We start from the raw sequence: 24,287 nt of genomic DNA, 5'->3' as shown, positions 1-24,287 counted from the left end.
TAGTTTGTGTTTGACGAAAGACTAAAGTTTCAACATATTCCAGTTTGTTCTACTTTTTTTTTATTGTGTGAACATACGTTTTCAGGGCGACTCTGGCCTTAAGGGCGCCACCGGAACGCCTGGAACCAGAGGAGAAAAAGGAGAAACTGTATGAACACTGTTTTGTTTTGGTTTTAATGGTTTTAATGGTTTTAATCGCTAGTTGATTTAGTGACACATCATGTGCAGAGCTGCTGGTTTCTGTAGACTTATTTCAGATTGCACGCCTCCCAGCTATTATCTCATCTGCTTTTCTTCCTGCCTCGATAATAATTGATCCTTATCGATTAATTATTTGCAGGGCAAAGTTATATCTGTCAGAGGTGACAGAGGTGAGAGGGTAAGTACACCTGCTCTTCCTGATGCTGCATGAGCATCACGCTAACCCACATTTGTCTCGGTGCATATTCTATATGCATGTAAATCTTTGACACAACATTTTCACTTTACTTTTCTGTCTTTCCTATTTTTCATTTAGTGTTTTTCCTTTTTGCGGTATTTTTGTTGTATTTCTTTTTTATTATTTGGCCTCTTTTCTGTCAGGGAGTGGCTAGGAAAATGCTCAAACAGCTGTTATTGTCAGAATTACAGGACAGGCGACCACAGAGGATGTGTAGCAGAGAGGGCAGGCCCACGCAGACGCCCACCCAGCCTGCTCAGATCACCGCCTCGGTGCTGCCTGGCAGTGCCAGCTGGGAGTCTCGCAGTATAATTTGTTCCTTGAGACAAAATCCTCAACATGCATCATTCAAGCTGTCCAGAGAAAGACACTTAAAATAAAGAAGAAGAAGACGAGACGCGGTCTTCTCACTCGTGTTATCGTCTTTGGTTGTGATAGTCAGACAGACAGCAGAACTCTACACATGAGAAGTTTTCATCTTCTAGTTCTTGCTGCTGGAAACTTTGCTGGTTTGATGAAACTGCATTAAATCAAACTTTAATGCAGAGCATCCCCTGTTGCTTTTCTATTTCTCACTTTCTGCATGAGCATCTGTCTTCACTTTCTCCCGGAGAAAGCTGCAATTTGTTGTCGTAAACTTCCCCCGAAGCTGATGAAGAAACATGACGTAAGCCGACCCCAAGCTGCGGTTCAAACCGGCTCCGTCGGTCATCCAGTCACATGGAGTGAAAGTGAATTCATCCGGCTTTGAGTGCGTCTAATTGCATCTTTAGCCAAACAGGCAGTTCCCCGTGTTATAGATAATGTCTTCGTCTTCGTTAAAGGGCTCAGCAGAGCGGAGGCCTTTCTCCTAATCTCTGCAATGAAAGAAATGACGAGCATTAAAGCGATATAAGCTGCTAAAGATAATTAAAGGGCTACCTTCTGTGACTTGTAAAGTGGTTTATGAAGCAGAGGGAAGTCTTGTGGTGGCCAAGACCTTTCAGTACTGTGTCATTTGACAAGCGTTACTTTTCACTCAGGCCGGCTTTTGAAATCCAAGAGATTCCTTGGCAAAGCGTTTGACTTCAGTGTACAGACAGTGTGAAGACAATGGGAAGCCATTGTTCCTTGAGTCTTGGGTTGGATGTGCGACCAGACCAGAGCGGGTCTTGGTCTTGGTTAACATATTCCAAACATTTACTCAAAGGTTTCTGTGTTTTTGTGAACCTTGACTTGTTTAACTCTTTGTGTTCTGTGTGATATTAACTTCTGTCTTTTGTCCAAATGTCTGTATTTACTGTTTGAGTCCATTAATTCATCTCTAACATTTGTTCTACATTAATTCCTCCAACCCTCATGTACTAAACCAGGCTTATTCAATTGGCTGAATCCTTTTAAAGACGTTAAACCGACTCTTTGATCATTTATAAACACAAATAAAAAAGCATAAATAATTTGTTTTATTAATTTCCTCCAATAGGAGTTTTTTATATTTATTTAAAATGAATGTATTAATTCAATCGCAACCTGCTAACATAAGTTTATAGGTTGTTTGATCATTAGAAGATAATCATTTCATCATTATGCTAATTTGCTAATGTTTTGTTAAAACGTTTTAACCCAGACTGCTTAAGCTGTCAATCAAACTTTAAAAAATGTTAAATGCAACATTGTGTTTACAACATACTTCTAATATTAAATAGTTGCATTGTTTTCACATTATAATTCTTTAGAGCTTTACAGGTCAGACATTGTAAATGTCCGGCCCCTTTTTTTCAAATCTGGCGCTTCTGAAAAAGTCATTGAGTAGGCCTGTACTAAACCGTGTTCTGTGACGCTACCAGGTTGATATTCTGACAGCACGCCATCGCCGCCTGTACTACCGGACATCTTGCATGCTTGTGCAGTACACACCCGTCAAAGTAAATACTTGCCTTCTGTCCACAGGGGGATTCAGGCAGGATAGGGTTGACAGGTGCTCCTGGACAAAAAGGAGAGAAGGTGTGACACTGAACCAGGACGTGGCGGATTTCTTTAATACGTTGAATCTTACGTTCACATCGTGGTATTAATCATGTGTTTCTGCTCCACAGGGACTCGGTGGGGTGCCAGGTATTGATGGCTTATCTGGAGACAAAGGAGACAAAGTAAGAAGAACACGCTTTGATAGTTCACTAAAGGTTTGCAACACGTACACATATGTGTGTTTTCATCCCTGTGTGTTTCTGCCAACAGGGTGCAGCAGGACGGGCCGGGGACTCAGGGCTGTCGGGTCCAGCTGGCCCAAAGGTGCGTGAGTGTCGTCTTCCAAGTGCTCATGCATCGGGTTCATCGTAATGTTGATGTGCTGTTAAGTGGGCGTACATACGCTTTTTCTGGACAATTACCCCTCAGCCTGTTATCGATTTCCTGTGAAAAAAGGGGCAGTTTGGTTGACTTTCCTTTTGGATGAAGCAGCAGCTGGTGGAGGAGAGGGGGTGGGGGGGTTGGCCAATGGACTGTGACAGGCTCGAGCGAGTGATCGCCCCCTTTAGATACAACACAGAGAATCCTCTCATGGCAGAGCGTCGACACACGACTTCAAGATGCGAAAATTGGCGTAGACACAGAATAAATAAAGAAACACACACACACTATATATATATATATATATATATATATATATATATATATATGTGTGTGTTTGTGTGTAAGTTTATACAGTTGCTTTTGACAGTTGCATACTGTGGAAGCCCATAGAGGAATTCCACAATAGAATTATATTTATTTGTTATTAATTGTGGTATTTAAGTAGAAATTAAATAAAAATGCAATAATCCAATTTGCATTTTTATTAAGGGAGCTCTATGAAGATATTCAAATGTATTACCCCCCCCCCCCCCCCCGCCCCGTGTACAGTGGACAATATTCAAACGTTAATTAAAACTTGAAAATTAAAATGCAAGATTAACGATTATATTTAAGTCACAGTGCAGAAATTAAAAAGGAATTTTCTAACGATTTGAAAAAGAAAACATTTAATATTTAATTTTATAAGACTGAACCTGCTGTTCAAATGTTAAATATCATTTGAAAATAAAAATGCAATATAAACAATGTAGCCAAGGAGTCACAAATAAAAGCGTTAAAACTCCCCCAGTCTCAGTGCATTTATGTCCATATGTCCGCACGCTCTTTTAGTATTAAACTGAAACCGTCCTCACATCAGGGCGCATCTTCGGCCACATACGTGCTAACGTTGCTTTGTGTTGTATCATTTTTATAATTCATATTTTAGGTGAAGCAGAGATAACAAAGCTTTTTGCCAGCAGGCTTACAGACTGAAAGTGGAAGACAGCTGAACTCCATATTAATTACAGCTTAGGACCATTTGACAGCAGCACAGGTGCTATAAATAATATTAACGATGGCTCAGTTCTATTCAAGTGTCCCAGTGAGACATCACTCATTTTAATATTTACACCTGTGCTTTTTGTCTGTGACATTTCAAATTGTCTTTCTCGACGAAGGATTATTTAATCCGTTATTCATTACAGCACATTAGTGCACATTACACAGCAGCAGCATCTTTTCTTTTTAATGTCATAAAACTAAGCTTTCAGAATCAAGCTGACAACATACGGATCGTTATTCACATATATAGTCATTGGAATAAACTTGATTGGGATTAAAAAGGAAGCAGAAGTTTTCAATAATACTGTGTTTACTTCAAACTGGCTTATTATATTACTTTACATAAAGAAGAGCAGCGATGAAAATAAAGATGAATATCAGAAAACACATTTCTTTGGCTTGAGAAAAGAATGAAAGTGAGGTCAGAGGTCAAAGTTCAAAGCACTGACAACTGCTGTCAACTGTTTCTTTTTTTTTCCGGGTTTCAGGTTTCTTATATTTCTCACATTGATTCACTTCTGACTCAGCTCTCCTCCACTTAGTCTACAGTATATCGCTGAGTAGCACAAAAGTCCCAATTCCCACTAGTAAAATGTTGTTTAATTCATATTTCATAGGGAATTCAAGGTGATGAAGGAACTGCTGGCTCACCAGGACCAGAAGGTGTCATTGTGAGTAGAATCTGAACCACTTTTACCAGGTGATCAGTTAAGATCTGATCATAAATAATAATATTTGTGTGTTTTGTTGTAGGGGGAATCGGGTATAAGAGGTGAAAAAGGAGCTCCGGGAGTCAGGGTAAGTTATGCTGCACCAGTTCTTTCACATAAGACATCACATGTTAGGCTTTAGCGTCTTGCTCAAGAGCACTTGATTCCGAATCCTGAGTTGCTGAAGGGCAACAGAGAGTTACACACTCACCTTCCCTGTTCATGTTTTCCCAGCATTGTCCCGGGACTTGAACCGTGTACTGTATGTTTGATTGGACCTGTGCAGAGTACAGCTCATACTGAGTTCTGAGGACAGGGTTAACTTCTGAGAGAGGCCATTCTTCTCACAGGAACTGAGAACTTGGGGGGCGTAATCATGCAAGCAGATGTGGCTTCCTTGATTCACTCTCCACACTTCCTGTCTGGGATCCTTTGGGGGCGTTTATGGCTAAATCGCGGCTCATTCAGGGCTTAGTGGAGCCGTGTTGATGTCTGAAGTTGTCCTCGGAGCTGCTCGCACCTTCCTTCTTTCGCCAACATGTTGGACTTTAAACTCGTCAAGATGTTTCTGTGATCATGATACTATAAGTAGCAGATAGAAGTACAAAAAAACAATGTATCAACTACTTGTGCATCACGCTGAGACATCCACTTGAGTTTGAATTCAAAGGACTTGGACATGGAGTGTGTATGAAGCAGTAAACAGTCAGGACACTGATTACTTTGCCATATGGCGTGAGGATGTGCAGCAGGTTCCTCGCCGTATTGCAACTCAATTCAAACATGCTGAGGCCAGGTTCAGAGCTGTCTGTCATCCAGCAGGACCCGTCACTAAGCAATATCCTGGAAAAACTGGAAAAGTACTTTCCCCAGTAAAGCGATTAAGGGGATGAACGGTTACGACGAGGCACCTGGGGTTGAAGTCAGGGCAATGTCTGCTGACTGAAAACTCAAGAATGTGTTTTTGGGTTACACAGCGCTGCTTAAAATCTGCTCTCTGTCAGCCGTGCTTAGCAGTGTGGCTGGATGGGAACATGCGGCACCACCACTTTGTTCCTAAGTAGAAATATCTCAACCGGATGGATCGCCATGAAATTTGGTTTGGAAATAAACGGAGCTCCGGAGACGAATCCTGATCTTTTAAGTGATCTGCTGGCCAGAAGGTCTCACAGATCCATTGGAATAACTTAGCACGAAAATGTAAAATCACTTAACCTGATTGGAAATGTGATAAAGGCCAATAATGTAAGAATAATAAAGTAATACCTTTCAGGTGAAAGCTGATGTAATAATTGATGGATAATGTAAAGTATAATAATACTGTTAGTGTCGTGTTGACCCTCTGAAGACACATTTGACTGAGACGTCGTTGCTGACATTTTAGTTTCTTGTCTATATCTGTGCAGACATGGCAGCTATTTCTGCACATGTGCTGGTTATGCAATTTCTTTTTATTGCAAGCAAACATAACATAAGCTGCTTCCTGAGTTGACTTGTGATTATAGACACTTTATAATGTTTTCTTCTGCACTTGTTTCGATGTTAGGGCGAGGCAGGTTTGGATGGATTCCCTGGCAAATCTGGTTTTCCTGGGAAAGACGTAAGTCGTGATCCTCAGTTTTAAGACCTGCAGTTACAAACAGACCTCACATATTAATGTGGCGATATTGTGAGTCACTTGTGTATTAATGAAGCTTTTTGTCTCAAACGTATCAGGGTGTGAGAGGACTGGCCGGTACCTCCGGGGCCAGTGGAATTAAAGGCGTCAAGGTTTGTCCCTCCCTGTGCTGCATGCAACCTTGTCCACTTGATTGGCAGGTATATCAGATGTTTCCTTAAGCGTAATTTTATTAAGCTTTGCTGAGGTATCGTCGGTTTCCCTCTCCAGACATTCTTCAGTCTCCTCTGTGCACCATCAAAGTCAGCTCACTCGTTTGTCTGAGAAAACAAAATGCAGAGTTCATCCGTCTGTCTGTAATTACCGACTTGATGATTATTCCAGCGGCGCACACATGCTCACACCACACCCATATGCACGCACGGGGATGCACGCAAACACACATATGCAAAATAAATTCCCAGCGCACTTTACCCACAAGTTTCACTTTCCTTTAGGCCTACAATAACGTGTCATCTCATAAATTATGGTCGTTGCCGTATCATTACCATAATGCCCGAGGTGCTTTAGCCTGAAAGTCTCTTGATTCTAATGAATCTCTGTTGTATCTCCGTCACAGGGGGAGAGAGGGCTTCCCGGATTACCTGGGGATGTGGTGAGTACCAGAAAAGGATGAAAAATGACAGGCCTGTTTAGAAATGAAGTAAATAATGTGAGTGATGGACAAAAGCAACAACGAAAAACAAGACAAACAAACGTTTTAATTAAAGTTCATATCGTGCATTTAATCTATGAACAGTTTTTTATGATTCTCACTAACCGGGTCACGATGGACAAGATTGACCTGCTGACCCTGTTATTAAACTGTGAACACGTTTAGTTGATTGACAGGCAGGTTTTTGATAATTTATTCATCATTTCATCATTTATTTTTAGCAAAACATACAAAAAACACTACAATATGATGCCTGTATCTGTTACATATGGTTTTGTACTTTTGCTTTGCTATTTTCTAATATTTTATTTGAAACAATTCATCCAAAAATAACAAGCAGAATAATTTAACATGAATCGTGAGTTGCAAGTGAAATACTACGGACGCCTAATATAAATAGTTTTCTCTTCTGTGTGATTTAAGATCAAGAGAAAAAAGGTTTTGCAGAACAGTATAATCTTATTTATTTCATCTTTGAAAACAAGTGAAAAATATATTAAATATATTGTTTGTTGCACAATATTGAAAGTTCTGTAACAGTTACTGTAAAGTAGTACCTTGTTTAGAGTGCATGCAGAAATTAAAACTCACCTGGAACATGAATACTTTAAGTCCTAGTTAGAACACAGGGTAGAGGTGAACTTTGGCCTCTTGTGGCCAGAATGGGTATTACATCAGCAAACACTTGATCTGAAATATAAAAATAAAAACTTTATTTCACATGTTTTTAAGTCTTAAAAGAGAGAAAATAACTTAAATCAGATTTAGAAAATGAATCACAGGAATAGTTTTTCTCACGTGAGTCTCAGTGCCTCCGTAAATCCTTTGACAGAAGAAGAAACCATCTTTTCTACATGAAGCAATAAATGTTTTTTGTCACACTAAAGATACCATTTTGTGTTTGATAAGGTTGCCACTTGTTTCCTGTGGCCTCATTTCTTACAATAATTAGTCGAAGGTAGCACAATGAATCTGTCAATTATTTGACTTCTTTAAAAATTATTATTTTCTTTTAATTTCAGTTTCAAAAAGAAGGATTACGTGGTGATAAGGTGAGTGATGTTCAATATCGTATCATGTTCATTCACAGGAAAGCAAAGATTGAAAGACTATAGAGTTAAAAATCATAAAGTATAATTAACTGTATATTGGGAAAATAATTGAGTAGCAGATAATTAATAGTGTTAATGCCATGTTGAGAAATGCAGGGATCAACACAAACACACCACTATGGACTGTACAAATAAACATATTAAAATATGTCTTTCAGGATTTGTTATCCACGGTGTGAACTGTAATCTCAAATTGCAATATAAATATATTATGTATGTAATGATACGTGTAATACTGAAACATTCTGAAACAGTTTTCTTTAATCTGTCTTATTAAAAACATTATAACTTTTACCAGAAGAGTCTTCGACCTTTCTTTTTTTTATTCATTTTTTTATTCTTACTATTTTAATGGTTTAATTCCCGTCTTTTTAATTCCTACTGCTCAGTTGCTGATCTTAATTATTTTAATACTTATTCCTATCCTACATGTATTATTTATGTTCATTTATGGCCCCATCTTTTATCTTGCTGCAGTGTCAGTCTTAGCTCACGCGTCGTGCAGCACATTGTGCTTCATAAATAAAGTTTAACTTGTAACTCATGTGTTTTATCTGTTTTAGGGAGATGCTGGACCTCCTGGGCCTCCAGGAGCCGAGGGCCCCCAGGGGTCTCATGTAAGGCTCATGATGTATTACTTCCTCCTTCCTGCTGTTTAGTCCCTTTAAGTGAAATTTGCCTTTTGTTGTTGTGGAAAAACCATCTGTTCAGACGTCGTGCTGAGCTGCTCAGTATGAACTGAACATTTTATTCCTCAGGGTCCTCCGGGTCTGCAGGGTCTACCGGGGGAACCTGGAGAGTTCGGGCAGCGGGTAAGAATCTCAGTTCTTTCTATCTTTCTGTGGTTTCTGGCTTCCATGTACTGCAGTAGTATCTCTGCCTGAATTTGGATTCTTTTCTTTTGTTTATGCACCTGGCATCGATCATTTAGGCTAATAGGGCATATCTGTACTTTGACGGAAGCATTAACTTGAACCATGAACTTATAACTTTGCACGGCAAGAATGAATTCAGCCTCTGAGGCCGTGTGTCTCAGTCTGCATACAAATAATATCCCATATTATATTGACAAGTTGTTAACAGTTTGTGTCTGTTATCATCATGGATAAGGAAACATTATTAATGAATATCTGGAAAGCAACACAAAAGTTAAATGACTTGAAGCTTAAGACGCAACATGCTTATTTTATTTATATGTAATTGAATCCCTGATCTTCCACAAACCTTAAACAAAAGGTTTGTTGCTCAAACTTAACCACAGCCAGGACTCAGGATGAGCGGTCTCCTGGAGCAGTTATGTTTCTGAACAAAACATGTACAGTTTAGTATATACATGTCATTTAAAGGAGACGGTTTGTAATCACGAGAAACTAGAAACCAGTTCTTGCAACACAATGACTACTTTTGTAAATCACAAGAAACCAAACCTCATAAAGTAATTAGTACGGAAGCCCTGAGAGGCCAGTGAGAAAAGACATTCTGGTGATTCATTTTCATTTCAAGTTTGATCTAAATTGTTTTCTCTTCTGTGTTTATGACATGTGAAAACAATGTTAATGATACAATGATAATCTTTGTGAGCTCCTGACTTCGTACCTGGTTGCGCTTGTTTTCTTCTCACTGGCATAATGTTGTGCTAATGAGAGAAAGTAATATCTTCATGCATCGTGTCTTGTTAAATATCTCAGCTTTCTGCTTCGTCCACTGAGTTTTGACTAAAATTTGATTATGTTGCCTTCAGAGAAGCTCTTGTAAAACAAAACAGTAATCCGCTGTAATTGGAAGAGTATGTGATCCCATAACTGTACTTATCATATTCCAATGGGATTATTTACAATGAAGAAAAGTGAGATCTATTTCTCATGCTAATGAAAGCTGATGCTGTAGCTGTTATCAGTAATTGTAGAATTAACTACAGAAAGTGTCCCTTGTCTCTCATATTACTTTCCATCCGTCTCACTCCACACTGGTCCCAGCGCACTGGTGTGTAATTAAAACAAGTAAACAGTAGTGGTTCTACATGACTTGTTCTTCCAAAAAACATTACAAAGATAGTGACCTCCCGTCTGTACTGGGAGCAATTAACTTCTCATTAGCAATATGTTGGAATCAACATGTGCAGCTGCTCAGCTGGGCAGCAGAGGCGAAGCGAACCCCCTCCGGACCTGAATTAAAGACTTTTCTACCACCAAAATTCACTTTGTCCTTTATAGCTTTATAGTTTATTTATATGAGTAAAGTGATTAGTGAGTAAAATTATTATTGGAGGTCCTGCTGAGTAGTTTGACAGTCCCATGAGATGCTTTGTATGTGAATCCTAAAAAACAAATAGATTGATTTATTTTTTCCAGGTTTGGGGTTGTTATAGCTCAGCTGAAGATGCACAGGGAGTGTGAGTGTGTGTGTGTGTGTGTGTGTGTGTGTGTGTGTGTGTGTGTGTGTGTGTGTGTGTGTGTGTGTGTGTGTGTGTGTGGGGAGGCTGAGAGCTGTGATAATAGGGTGGTCTCCACTGCTGCCTGTGCTGATAGAGTGGGCTGTATGGTTGAGTCGGTATAGATTGAGCCGCTCTCACCTCCACAGCTGCAAAACTGTCATCAGTCGTGTGTGTCACCGCTGCCGAGGTCGGTCTCTGCACCTCCAGCCTGATATGACAGCACCTACAAACACATGAAGAAACATACTTAAAGAGCAAGTGCCAGGATTCTCCTGTGGACAGTCCCACGGGAATGTGACAGGGATGCAAGTGAAAAGAGAATATCCACAGACAATGTTCTTTTAGCTCAGTTGTCCCTTTTAAACTAGTTTGTTCCCAAAAATGTACTTTATTTTTGACTATTTACAGTCCATCTTTCATAGGAATTACAGTAAGTGCTATATTTTGCTGCATCTGTCTGCATCTAATAGTAGATGTACTATTAATATCTGTATTGAAATCAACATAATACAAAGCAATACTTTTAAATACGTGATTTGAAGGTAGCTAAACCTACGTAGGTCCTTAGTGCTCAATGCATTGCACATGAAGAAAACACATTTTCACCAATTTGATAACACATGCTCAGCATTTAAAAAAAACCGCTGCAAATAGAGGAAACAACCAAAAACAGAAACCCTCTGCCAGGAGCACAACTGTTTCCAAGGTTCACTGAAGAAGTGATGCTCACCACTTGGAAAAGGCCGGCTAATAATTAGCAAAAGGCTAAAGCTAGGTTAACAGCAGATATCTGAATCTTGCCATCACAATGTTAAAACAAAGTAGCCACTAACTCAATGTTAGCTTATTTTTCTACACCACTGATGGATACATACGCCAAACGCCCCCAACATCAATTGTGTGTCAGCAGTTTCCGTTGTGTTGCTATTTGCAGAGCCTTCCTGTATTTGGTTGTGTTCCGTCTATTAGCATTTGTTTTCCTAAGGCTAAGGGTAAGGCTGAGGGTAAGGCTAAGGCTGAGGGTAAGGCTAAGGCTAAGGCTAAGACTGAGGGTAAGGCTGAGGGTAAGGCTAAGGCTGAGGGTTAGGCTAAGGCTGAGGGTAAGACTAAGGCTAAGGATAAGGCTAAGGCTAAGACTGAGGGTAAGACTAAGGCTGAGGGTAAGGCTAAGGCTAAGGCTGAGGGTAAGGCTAAGGCTGAGGGTAAGGCTAAGGCTGAGGGTAAGGCTAAGGCTAAGGCTAAGGCTGAGGGTAAGGCTAAGGCTGAGGGTAAGGCTAAGGCTGAGGCTAATGGAAACAGCTGATCCTGTCCATTGATGTCTTTTACCTTAGTTTTTAATTTAATTGAAATGTTGTCTTTCAGGGAAAGAAAGGTGAAAGTGGTTTGCCTGGAGTGGACGGCCTTCCTGGACCCCCTGTAAGTACAAATTCAGTTTTATGACAAGCAACATGTACATGCATATTAATAATACACTTGTTTAAAAATGTTTATGTCACTGCTTGTTCTTGCACATTCATTTGGTGTTTTAATTGCTCAATATTTAATGTGACCCACAACGTGGTGTGTTCACTGTGTGTTCTGATAGTGGGGAAATAAACAGGCTGGATTCAAAGCAACAGGTTATTTCAATTAATGTTCCAAACTGCTCCCTGGAGCAAAATAGAAATACACTTATAAGTGGTGCTCATGGTTGAAAGAACTGTAAACAGTTCTGTAATACCTCCCTCTAGTGGCTGCTCACTGGTACTAATGCACAATGTCTCTTAGCAGTGCATATAGATCCCTTCAAAAACCAACATTATATGAGATCTTTATGGGATCATGATTCACTGGTATTATTTTTATTTTGCAGGGTCCTCAGGGTCCAACTGCGCCACCAGGAAACCAAGGGCACACCGGACCTCCTGTAAGTGAGCCGATCAGGATGCAATCATTCCTAAATATGATCCTTTGTTTTGGCAACAAATGAATGAATACGCTGCTCTTTCTTTATGAAGGGTCTACCTGGTGAAATTGGATTTTCAGGCAAACCTGGAGAGTCTGGAAAGTCTGTGAGTTGGCCTTTTTATTCTCACATAAAACCATTTGATGTTATTGCTACTTTCAGTCAAAGGTGTTCAAACCGCTGTTGTTTCTCTGTTCCCGTCTCTAAATGTCGACCTTTCGTCACTGATCTTCAAAAGGGTCTTCCTGGTAAAGACGGACTGGACGGTCTTCCTGGAAACGATGGTGCCATGGTCAGTATGACCTTTAGAACGACCTTTCTTTTCTTTTCTTTTTGCCTTCCGTGCTCAAACTTCCTGTAATGCTTAAAAATCTCCACCAAACCAAAAATGTACATGAACAATGGTACAAATGACGATGTCTAATGTGAAAGGAGTTTCTTATAGTGACGAATCCACACAGAATTCTAGCATAAATCTGCAGTTCTACTCAGCTTTATGGAGTCTTTTAGCTCATTGTTTTGGTTGTTTTGCAACTTTTGGTTCATTCTCACTGCTCCATCTGCAGCAGGTAATCATTTACAGTGAAAAGATCAGAACTATATGCTCCAAAAGTGCAGTGAATACAAAAACAAAGCTAGAAGGACACTGAATATTGGACTTCATTTCCTCAGCTGGACAGAAACACGACTACATTTGATGCTATTGTTGCTTTGTGTCTGCTAGATGCGTAAATAGGAAACTGTTTGCTAACAAGTTAGCCATGTCAACTTTATGAATATGTCAAGTTCTGCCCACAAGGTTAATACAGCTTTAAGTTTATCACTGTGAGCGCTGCTCAGGCTATTGACTGTGAGGTTTATAACTTCTAAGTCTCTTAGATACAAGTCGTAAGTTTGCAAATATGGAAACATCTGCATAGTGTGTATAAACAATAATGTGGAACTTACTACAGTTTTTCTGGGAATCTCAATGTGAAGTTAGCAACAGAGTCTGCTTCCAGACATCTGAAGCATTTAAGACAATAATTCATTCAGATTATCAAAGAAAACAACAAACAGTTAAAGCAAAACATTGTTTTTTGGACATTTAATTGACAGTTCATGTGATGGGATTACCTGATGTTTCTGTCTGACGCAGGTTTTTGAAAGTATGACTTTTGTCTGTGCAGGGGCCAAGGGGAGAGCGCGGAGCAGATGGTTTTTCCGGCAAGGCTGGATCTAAGGTACTGCGACTTCACTGTACACCAGGAAACACTGAAAACATATGCAGCTTATGAGATAACATGTGTGTTTTCCATATGCAAATACGATTTGTTAATGTCTGCGCGCGTCTTCTCTCCAGGGAGACGATGGACCTCCCGGACCAAGAGGACCTCAAGGGGAGAGAGTGAGTTCACAGCTGCCGACTTTCTTTTGGTTTGGTATATTTTGTAAGATAGTGAATCATAGTTCGTCCTTTCACACGCATGTGTTTCTGTCTTTCAGGGACAATCTGGTTCCCCTGGTCCACTAGGTGAAGCTGGAACAAGAGGAGACAGAGGTGGTGCGGTAGGTGTAACATCCGGAGTTCACTCACAGCTGTAGAGATCGTCCCATGTTGTTGTTTATTGAGACGGTGTGTGTGTTCCTGTGTGTGTGTGTGTGTGTGTGTGTGTGTGTGTGTGTGTGTGTGTGTGTGTGTCCGTCTGTTCGCAGCTAATCTCACACACTATTGGTCCCATCAGCCTGATATTTCTTGTGCACATTTAAGCTCAACGATCTCTCCTGGAAGCGGCGATTCATAATTTTCGAAAAACGTAATTTATTGATTGATTGATTGCAAATGATAAACAACTGCTTTAGTAAGCAAAAGGCTTTACTGGCAATTGTCTCGGCTAAAAACAAGCCTCCCCTCGTATGTTGCAGGGAACATGTTCTGCTCTAGTTGTCATCTGCAGATTAATTATATCAGTGGTGGGCCGTCAGGGCCAGCAAAGGCCTTGTCTGCTGGCCTAAACATCATCAGAATATAAATTTAATTTTGAAATATTTTTTCCACAAATATGTATTACATTATCCCCCATAGTCTATTCTCTTTATTTCATAGCTTTCCTCTTGGTTGCGCTGCTTCCAGCCTCAGATCGAGATGTGGAGGTCTGGCCTTTATGTTAGAGCTTTTATCCAATCATATTTCAGCCATGATGTGTTGCCAGGGTCCAATAAATCTGCCCTGAGGCCTTCAGAATCAACAGTGCGGGCGCCTGTAGCTTAAAGTGAACGGAACAAAACTGTGGCGTTAACCAATCAGATTTCAGGCGTACGATAACGTCAGCACGTTTACTTCTTTTGATTGGATACGCACTATTGAGAGGCAGAGCTGTGCAGAGCTAGCAAACTGAAGTTGAACGAGCTAATTTGTGTAGATTTCTACAAGCTGTTTTTTTACAACCCACAATGGCTGAAGGAGGACAAGAGATCGATGTGGTCGCAAATATCATTACAACGCCATTTTCAAGACGAACTTTTCAAGAAAAGATAGACATTGACGCCAACCCCGACGCTAGCGAGCCTATCACAGGGTTTATCCGCCACTTTTAAATCACTAACTACGAGCGGTACCCCTGGCTCACAGCCTCCAAGAGGCACTGCACATTGTACTGCTGGGAAAGCCTGCTATTTACAACTGATCGATTTGGTGTTTGGAGCCACACAGGGTTTGGAAACTTGAGTTGTCTAACCAAGGCAGCAACGAGACACCAAAGCACGGCTGGGCACTTACAAGCAACGGTGCTTTTGAAAACCTTTGGGACACCCGAGTGGATCTACAGCTCAACGAACAAGTGCGCAGGGAAACGGAGCTCCACAACGAAAGGGTGAACAAAAATAGGGAAATGCGGATTTATTGATTATAAATGCTTCGGAAATATTAATATAACTCTGTTGTACTTGACTATATTAAGGTGATGCAACGCCCGGTTATACTGCGTTTCTGTCTAAATGTAGTTTCTAGAGACATGGCATCATAATGATGGTATTAAGAGGTGGAATAATTCAGGTAGGACTGTGTAGGACATCACTGAAGGCCTAGGTGGGAAATGCACGGCCCGCCACTGAATTCTATACCTGATACGTTATGATCCACTAAAGTTAGGCACCATAACAGATGCATACTTCTCTCTCTTTGTAATCTGTGCTGCTTTCTTGACTGTAAGGAAGCCTGGAGGGACATTTGAGATTCTTCCCTGTTTGGCAGCGCAGAGGGAGAAACACGCCGAGTGCACGTTTCTAGTTTAGTATTGAGTTGTGTAACATCTGCAAATGTGTATTGGAGACATCCTGAAGGTCGTTCTTATAACACCAAAACATTTGTGGTAACATAAACATTATTCAAATGAACTGTTAACCTTTGGACACCGTCAAGTGCTGCTGGTCCCCAGATGTCCCTCTGAGACACGCTGCTCTTGACTTCGGCATTTCCCTGCATTAAAATGCAAATAGCATCCGTGATCTGTAGAAATGTATTCAATTTGATTCAGAGGGGAAATTCCTTTTTTATATTTGGTCTCCTTCACAGGGAGAGAGAGGACAGGATGGACCACTTGGGCCAAAAGGTGATAAAGGCGACAAGGTAAATACAAACTGAGGGGTTTTCTGTACAAGATAAACATAAATGTCAAGTACATTCAGAAACAAATGTATTCTGAGGTGTGTTTCAGTCCAGCAGTCACAGCTCCTCTGTCTCTAATGGGCACCCTGCGGTGTTCGCTGTAATAAGGTCATTAGTATGCAGACAGTGTGAATATATTGTCTCTCGCCTCAGGGGGAAGTGGGAGGTCGGGGACTACCTGGCATTCCAGGAAATGTAAGTATCATTTCTGCTGTTTCTCGTGCTCATGTTAACACACTATAAAGACATAACCCTGATATGAATGTTTTTTATTTTATTTTGAACAAATAAGTGGAAAAAAACAAGAAATAAAGACATAGAAAACTCTCAATATATAAATCCTCACAAACAATATAAATACATTTTAGGTGTTGGAAGAAGTGTTGACTAACATGATTGTGTCTCCATAACTCAAACTGTTAAAGGCTGTAATGTTCCTTCTGACTCAGCAGCCATGTTTTTATCTACTGTTCTCTTTTTCTTCAGGTGGCAAACGTCATCCCTGAGCCTGGAGAACCTGTGAGTCGACTTCTTCTTCTTATTGTGTTCCTCATCTTGTCTTCTTCCTTCTCATTCAAACGTCCAGTGACTGAAGAAGTGTTTAGATGTTTGTTGGATTCCTGGTTAGAGTGTGTGTTCTTGCTTGCAGGGAGAGCCTGGAGACACGGGAGAGAAGGGGGATCAAGGAAAACCCGGAGAGATGGTGAGTTTCTACTCTTCGTTTCGTCGTCTTTCCCTTTTTACGGAACTGAACTACTTCTGCTGATACTCAGCAGAGTCCACTAGATGTCAGTAGAGATCCAGTGTGAAGAAGTGTGTGAGCTCAGGGGCCTCCCTTAGTAAATCAAACTGTAGGAGACGGTAATGCACCAGGACCAGCTTATAGATGCACAGTATGTTGGGTGGACCAGAACACCATGCATATATATATATATATATATATATATATATATATATATATTAGTATATGTAGGTTGAAGTAGCCCAGGAAGCAGTATACAAATGCACAAATGCATTATGTGCAATAATTAACACACACACACACACACACACACACACACACACACACACGCTTTAATCTATTTCCATTATCTTTTCCAAGCACCCTGTGAAGGTGTTTAGTTCATAATTTAGTCACAGAATATTGTAATATATCTTCGTGCATGAACGTTTGTCATTGTCTACAACTGAGAGTGTAAACTAGATTAAACTAGAACACGTTTCTAACAAACTGCACTGAGCATGTCCACTACATTTAGTGCACGGAAGGAAACAGTTCCTGCATCTTAATATTATTCTTATACATTTATATATTTTAAGTGGTCATGAAGAAAAACGCATATTTGGCGGTTCCTGTTTTAACTTTGACTTATTTACAGATTTATACATAATGTCATAAAATGTTAAGTGGGCACTTTAGGCCATTGCACTGTTAAATAAAATTTAAGAGCCGCACATCATGAAATGCTTTTTGTATCGCACACTGATAAACTCCTGTAATGGCAAACGGTGAGCTGTTTAGTCGTGTTGAGAGAAAGTGAGTTTTCTTTGGCACGTGAGGATTTCTGCTCTAGATGTGAAAATGAAACTTACCATCGTTATTAAACTTGTGTGTTCTTTCGTGTGCCTTCTGCTGCAGGGCCAAAGAGGGCTCCCTGGTGAACAAGGCTTCAAGGGACCGGCTGGATTAGCGGTAAAATGCTGGTGATCCCGTCGGTCAGAGTTCTGTACGGTGAGTTTAAGTGGAATACGTCTAATTTGCCATTTTTATTCCAGGGTCCAAAAGGTGAAACAGGACTAACGGGAGAGACTGGACGTGTTGGAGACCCTGTAAGTTGTGTGATATAGAGTAATACACCGTTTCACACTGTACTGTACCAACGTTAATATTATGTGTGTCTTCAAGGGTCCACCTGGTATAGTTGGTCCTCAAGGTCCTCGTGGATTACCAGGAAATGTGGTGAGTCTTTTCTAACCTTTTCAGACGCTAAAGTCACTGGTCACTTTTGAGAGTTTGGACTATTTAGCTTCTATAACATGTCTTCTTTCTGATCAATGAGAACGTTGTCCATGTGCGTGTGTGGATTTCTGCTAAACTCTCCACAGCTACATTACATAACGCCTCATGTACATATTAAACACTTGTAATATAAACTTGTGTTGATGTGAGTCATGAAGTGGGGAAGCTTCATGATATCTGTTAGTTACATGTTTGACCTTGTTCACCTGTAGTGTGTACAACATGTATGACTCTGTTCACCTGTAGTGTGTACAACATGTATGACTCTGTTCACCTGTAGTGTGTACAACATGTATGACTCTGTTCACCTGTAGTGTGTACAACATGTATGACCCTGTTCACCTGTAGTGTGTACAACATGTATGACCCTGTTCACCTGTAGTGTGTACAACATGTTTGACCCTGTTCACCTGTAGTGTGTACAACATGTATGACTCTGTTCACCTGTAGTGTGTACAACATGTATGACCCTGTTCACCTGTAGTGTGTACAACATGTATGAATGTTACAATACATATCTTTAAAGGAGCTTTTTCTCACACTCTTCAGCAGAAATCTCCACTTCAGTAGCACTTACATACACCAAACTTTCCACTTTCATTCCTCTCTATATTCTGAAGCTTTGTGCAGAGGGCTTTGTCCACATGTCACTCACAGCCTGAGTTATAGAACTTTTCATTCCTAAAACAAGCCGATTTATTATGTCTGTTGACAGTATTTTCTGATTTATGAAGTGACACAAACAGATAACAAAAATCCCTTCTGGAAAAACCTTTGACTCTAATATGTCAACAAAATGAAACAAGAATATTGAACCAAATGGCTTCAGATTTCTGTTCTGGAAATGTTTGCAAATGAGCACATATTTAATAAGGTAATGCATCATTTGCACATTTAAACGTAACAGTTCAGAAAACTGTTAATACGAAAAATAGCGGTCTTAATGTCGGTAATCAACTGAGGAAGTTTCATGTTTATATATATATATATATAGTATAATATGAACAGGATCATCACACATCTCTTCAGTTTGGATCTACAAGTTGTTTGTGTCTTCCAGGGCATCCCGGGGATCATCGGGCCTCCCGGTCCCGCTGGACAAAGAGGAGACAAGGTCAGTCATCTGTCTTTAAAAGCTATGTGTATATATATATATATATATATATATATATATTTAATTTTTACAGTTTTCAGACTATGTTCAGAACGGGTTTGAAAAGGCAGAACGAAAATAAATCTGCAGAGAAGCAAGCGAGTGACCTTGTGTGTCCTGCAGTATTGTTTCAGAGAAGTTTTTCAATTTATTTCAATCCTGCAGCGACACGCAGCTGTCGAGTTTCACAATTCAGCAATTCAGAACACTTTCCACTGTTTCTCTCTGCTTCTCTTTGTTCTTTCTCTTTGTGCTCTTTCTCCTTCACGTTACGACAGCGGGATTTGATTCTGTTCCCACCGTGTCATTAGTGTTCGCTCCCTTAAGTTAAGATGAATCATAACGTGAAGTATTACACGTAGTAGGAGCGAATAGAAAGAGAAACTAAGGTTCCTACTGATGTACCTGCTGTAGCCTGTAGACAATGAAGTTCTTTCTTTCTTGTGATTATTTATTTTAGGGTGAATCAGGTAAAGCAGGACAAGCAGGTCCCACAGGCCCAGCCGGAGATCCCGGTTTGTCTGGACCCCCAGGACCACCAGGGAAGGGGAAAGAGGGGCAAAATGTAAGAAACTAATCTGGAGAAATTTTCTAAATTTGTCCAAACGGTTGTCTGGAATTGAGTTTTCCTTATTGTTTTATATTTAGTCTTTGGGCTCATGGGACTACTGGTCTGTATTTCATTATATTTAAGGATGAGTCCGAAGACTAAATATAGTCTGCTAATAAAGTGGCTGTATCTCACAAATACACTAAAATTCCATTAAATGCAAATATTCCAGATTATTTTGTACACATTTCGTGATGTATTTAATATCTTTACAAACATTTGTATCTCCATAAATTGTCTCAAAAGTAAAGTAGTGCTGTGTGTGTAATTATACCTCCCAGGACATTTTGAAAACAGAAATGCATGTTCATCAGTTCCCTTCCAGCAGTAATAGAAACCTCATTAATGTGTCTCTTGTATTCCACACGTGTTCAGCTTGTAAACGTCTCCCTGCATATAATACATGTTCAACCACAAACACACTATGAGCAGCTGCATGGGAGGAAAACCAGCACATTGGGCACATTTTTGCACTGCAGCTCGACATGTTTCTTCATAATGTTTCACCCCCGACATGTGGCCGTCCTGCTGACGAGGCAGCAGCGAACAGGAAGAACATTGTAAAGACATACAGTGTGGCATTAAAGCAACACAGGAGCGCAGCACATTGTGCTCACAGCAGTTCTGTTTTTTTTACAGCTGCCAGGTGCAGCCCTCAGGCCTCGCCGCGTCAAAGAACAACTCATACACACTTTTAGCTCTGAATTATTTATCCAAAAGAGGTGTTGTTCCAGTGTTTGAGTGGCAAGACATGTGATTGATGTCAATTTGCGATATTACAGGGGGAGCCTGGACCACAGGGAATTCAAGGACCCCCAGGGCTAAAGGTAATGTCATTTCAGAAGTTTGCAAGACGTGTGTGTGTGTGTGTGTGTGTGTGTGTGTGTGTGTGTGTGTGTGTGTGTGTGTGTGTGTGTGTGAACTGTGTGGGTTTCCAGAGGTTTTATTTAATCATGCACAGGTGCTCTTTTTGTTGATGTGAAAAACTTTTATTTTCTGGCATGGATAAGAAAAAACAATTCATTTTTGTTGAGAGCAGAAAAAGCAATTTCTATGTCCACTGCACTGTGACCGCTGCTTTGATTATGAGCGGCTCTTTGCCGTGAAGAACTGGATGTCGGGGGGGAACAGGACGGACAGCGGGCATTTACTGGATTTATGGTGTCAAATCGCTCACCCTCATCACCGATACCGTTTTCTCTTCTGAGTTCCAAAATGTCAGATTGTAAACAAAATGTTTTCATCACAGATTAAGACCAGAGGTGGCATTTCTGGGATCAGCAGGCATCGCTGAATGTGACATTTCTTTCAGAGATTCTTAGCCAAACAGCTGAACTGACATTATCTGCGGATGCTGTGAAGTAAACTTTGTTTTGTTTTTTCTTCTCCCAGGGCCAGTCCGGGTCACGAGGAGAAGCAGGGTCACCGGGGGACAGGGGTTCTGCAGGAGAAGGCAAAGTGGGACAATCGGTACGAGCATCAGTGTTATCTTCATTTCATTATTTCACCTCGCAGTTATTATCAGTCCGTTAAATTGCCAGCTATCATCGGGAGCTCAGATTTGAAGAGGCATGGCCCTACTGGATAACTAGCTCAGTAGGCTGTTATCATCTATTGGTGAGCTGGATCACAGCAGGGAGGATAAAGAAACGTTAGGTGGCGACCTCTAGTGACCGTAGAAATTATGACAGGTAAAAAACATATTTATTTTAACCCTAATTATCTTTTCCTTACCAAGTGGTTTTGTTTCAAATCACAACCTCAACAACCTGCTGTAGTTGTTGTGAGTGTGTGAGTAGGTGCAGTTTTCCGCGTCTGAAGCATGGTGATAACAACTGATAACGACCTATTTAATGGGCTGATAACATTCAAAATGGTTTATTTACACATTTGGAAATGTGCAATGTTTTTTGTTTTGTAGGGGCCTCCAGGAAACAATGGGGAATCCGGACCTGTGGTAAATATTGTCGAAGGATTCATATTGAATATGTTTGTGTCTATAAAAATGTGTTTCTCTAATATCTGTTTATTGTTGCAGGGCTTGAGGGGTTTACCAGGAGTCGCCGGTCCTCAGGGCCCAGCAGGACATAATGTGAGTCCAACAAAAAAATAAAACAATAGATCAATTAATTGTCCCATTTAGACCAAAACAACAGCTAATGACGTGATCTGCCTGGTTAGTTCATACAGAGAATATAATTTGTTTTGCCTTTGCACCAAATGCAGGGTTTACCAGGAAGGCCGGGAGACAAGGGATCACCAGGAGAGGCAGTAAGTACAGAAAGTATCAGGGAATAAGCAATAATATCTGCGGCACTGGTACTGTACATGTTATTACTATATTTGACTATATAGTCAATACATCCTCTGAATACTGTATAAAGTAGAGAACAATTATGCACTCACAAGCACATCATGCACACACTCTCTTCTTAAGGTAAATATTAATCTTACAGCTTCACTCTTTGATTCCCTGTCTCTCAGGGAAAGGCAGCAGACATCTCCGACCTGAATCTGAAGGTAAGGAGCATTTCCACCCGTCTTCAATGAGAAACACTTTTATATTTGGATCCTGAGAGCAATCAGCTGATCACAAACATTTCTCTGACATCTTGCAGGATGTTTGCTCAGACTGCCCTGCAGGTCCAGCTGGACAACCCGGTCTCCCAGGAGTCCCAGGAGACAAAGGACACCAGGGACTTGTGGGGAAAAACGGTCAAGATGGCTACCAAGTAGGACACAGTCATTAATATTCAACCATAAGCGCACTTCTCCTGTATTGTGAAGACTATGACCGCTCCTCTTTAAGGAGTATTATACAGTCATGGATGGACTACTGAACGGGTCTCAGGTCCAGAGGCCCCTTTGGCCTTCACCTACAAAATGTCAAAGACACACCTACGAACCAGGACACAGGACACAAAATGACCACAAAGAAACATGAAAGAACTACCAAGAGACACAGAATTACTAAGAACAGACCAAAACAACAACAACGAGATGCAAAACAGCTGGAAAGAGATTAACAACAGCTACAAAAAGGGGAAAACAACCACAATGACACAATGAAAACATTACTACAAAGAGACACAAATTAACTACAAAGAGACACAAAACAACTACAAAGAGACACACATCAACTACAAAGATACATAAAACTACTTCAAAGACACACAAAACAACTACAAAGAGACACAAAACAATCACAAATAAAAAATAACTACAAAAAGACCAAAACAATTACATAGTCAGACAAAGAAACTACAAAGAGACGCACAAAGACCACAAAGAGATGCGAAACAACATCATAAAGAGGCTGAACAACTATAAAGTCTGTGTGTCTTGCTCATATGTAGAAGAAGTAGTGGGGACTTTTGCATGTCTGTGACCAGGGGCCCATTGTCTCATAATCCGCCCCTGTATATAGTAAAGTGCGTGTCTCCACCGGATTAGCCCTGTAAGTGAGGCATATGGTCCGAGCTACACGTTTGTCATCATCAGTTCCGGTTGGTGTGAGCCGTGAGACGGATAGACTCTCTGTCTGCACCATTAGCCGGGCCTCCTCTGGGGGCAGCAGTGAGTGATTAGGACCCGTTTCCTGGACAGAGACTGATGCTCTGCCGTGTCATTACAGGGCCCGCCGGGAACAGTTGGACCTCAAGGGCCCCCTGGAGCTGACGGAGGAAAGGCAAGTTTGCGACACTAAACTGCACCTTTATTGCCCCCAAAGGGCCAAACGTTAATTAGTTGCTTTTTTCAACTGTTTTTTTTCAGGTAATAGGGAAAACAAAACACCCACTCAAGAATGTTGAATCATGTTGTAGAAACAGCAAATCTATTGTTACTCGTATCTTCCTCCCTTGTAGCATTTTGAACATTTTGAGGTTTTCTTTCTCTTTTGACCAATAGTTTAGGGATGGATGCTTTCCTCTCGAAATATGACATTTGGTCTTTCTTACCTTTTCACAACAGGGTATAAAAGGGGATCGAGGACCCCCTGGAGGCCCTGGAGACAAAGGAGACAAGGTATATTTGTCGTTTATGACTCACGAGTTTCTGATGCTTCATGAACCACATGATTTTAATCACTTTCTTGTGCATTAACAGGGTCACCCAGGACCACCTGGCCATCCAGGTACTGCTGGCCTAATGGGAACACCTGTAAGTTATTATTCACTATGTGCACTTGAAATGGTCTTAATACTTTAGCTTTTTGTAAACAGGGCAATTCTGCCTCACAGTCAGTCATTCTATTTCTGTTAACCTCCACTGACATGGTCTCTTTCCTCTTCAGGGTAACGATGGACAGCCAGGCCCCGTCGGCCCCCCGGGGCCCCCTGGAGAAAAGGTCGGGCTGCACTCCATGTACTTTTCCCCTCAGAAAACTTATTACCCATGTGTCATTATTGTACAAACCTCTTCCCTCTAGCATGTAGGTCAGCCAGCCTGTGTGGTAATAGTGGCCATTAATCACTTCTTTTGACCCGTTTGTATTTGTTTGTTTTTCACC

General features: G+C 40.7%; 1 protein-coding gene across 1 annotated transcript in view; it reads left to right on the top strand.

The window, feature by feature from the left end:
- col22a1 (collagen, type XXII, alpha 1) overlaps positions 1-24,287 on the top strand; it is a 48,847-nt gene that overhangs the window by 13,254 nt on the left and 11,306 nt on the right. The window contains exons 10-49 of the mRNA XM_029442461.1: positions 86-148; positions 341-379; positions 2,369-2,422; positions 2,515-2,568; positions 2,657-2,710; positions 4,432-4,485; positions 4,568-4,612; positions 6,071-6,124; positions 6,241-6,294; positions 6,762-6,797; positions 7,880-7,909; positions 8,533-8,586; positions 8,728-8,781; positions 11,766-11,819; positions 12,256-12,309; positions 12,401-12,454; positions 12,587-12,640; positions 13,518-13,571; positions 13,691-13,735; positions 13,834-13,896; positions 15,902-15,955; positions 16,148-16,189; positions 16,481-16,513; positions 16,644-16,697; positions 17,634-17,687; positions 17,771-17,824; positions 17,901-17,954; positions 19,075-19,128; positions 19,628-19,732; positions 20,560-20,604; positions 21,170-21,247; positions 21,699-21,734; positions 21,816-21,869; positions 22,004-22,048; positions 22,262-22,297; positions 22,396-22,509; positions 23,412-23,465; positions 23,750-23,803; positions 23,885-23,938; positions 24,072-24,125. Coding sequence (XP_029298321.1) covers positions 86-148; positions 341-379; positions 2,369-2,422; positions 2,515-2,568; positions 2,657-2,710; positions 4,432-4,485; positions 4,568-4,612; positions 6,071-6,124; positions 6,241-6,294; positions 6,762-6,797; positions 7,880-7,909; positions 8,533-8,586; positions 8,728-8,781; positions 11,766-11,819; positions 12,256-12,309; positions 12,401-12,454; positions 12,587-12,640; positions 13,518-13,571; positions 13,691-13,735; positions 13,834-13,896; positions 15,902-15,955; positions 16,148-16,189; positions 16,481-16,513; positions 16,644-16,697; positions 17,634-17,687; positions 17,771-17,824; positions 17,901-17,954; positions 19,075-19,128; positions 19,628-19,732; positions 20,560-20,604; positions 21,170-21,247; positions 21,699-21,734; positions 21,816-21,869; positions 22,004-22,048; positions 22,262-22,297; positions 22,396-22,509; positions 23,412-23,465; positions 23,750-23,803; positions 23,885-23,938; positions 24,072-24,125 — 2,151 coding nt within the window. The remainder of the gene's footprint in view (positions 1-85; positions 149-340; positions 380-2,368; positions 2,423-2,514; positions 2,569-2,656; positions 2,711-4,431; positions 4,486-4,567; positions 4,613-6,070; positions 6,125-6,240; positions 6,295-6,761; positions 6,798-7,879; positions 7,910-8,532; positions 8,587-8,727; positions 8,782-11,765; positions 11,820-12,255; positions 12,310-12,400; positions 12,455-12,586; positions 12,641-13,517; positions 13,572-13,690; positions 13,736-13,833; positions 13,897-15,901; positions 15,956-16,147; positions 16,190-16,480; positions 16,514-16,643; positions 16,698-17,633; positions 17,688-17,770; positions 17,825-17,900; positions 17,955-19,074; positions 19,129-19,627; positions 19,733-20,559; positions 20,605-21,169; positions 21,248-21,698; positions 21,735-21,815; positions 21,870-22,003; positions 22,049-22,261; positions 22,298-22,395; positions 22,510-23,411; positions 23,466-23,749; positions 23,804-23,884; positions 23,939-24,071; positions 24,126-24,287) is intronic.

The sequence above is a fragment of the Cottoperca gobio genome, chromosome 11, assembly GCF_900634415.1.
Source record: "Cottoperca gobio chromosome 11, fCotGob3.1, whole genome shotgun sequence".
In the NCBI taxonomy this organism is placed as follows: domain Eukaryota; kingdom Metazoa; phylum Chordata; class Actinopteri; order Perciformes; family Bovichtidae; genus Cottoperca; species Cottoperca gobio.
Note: the sequence above shows the minus strand (reverse complement) of the source record. Positions and strands in the feature narration are given on the sequence as shown.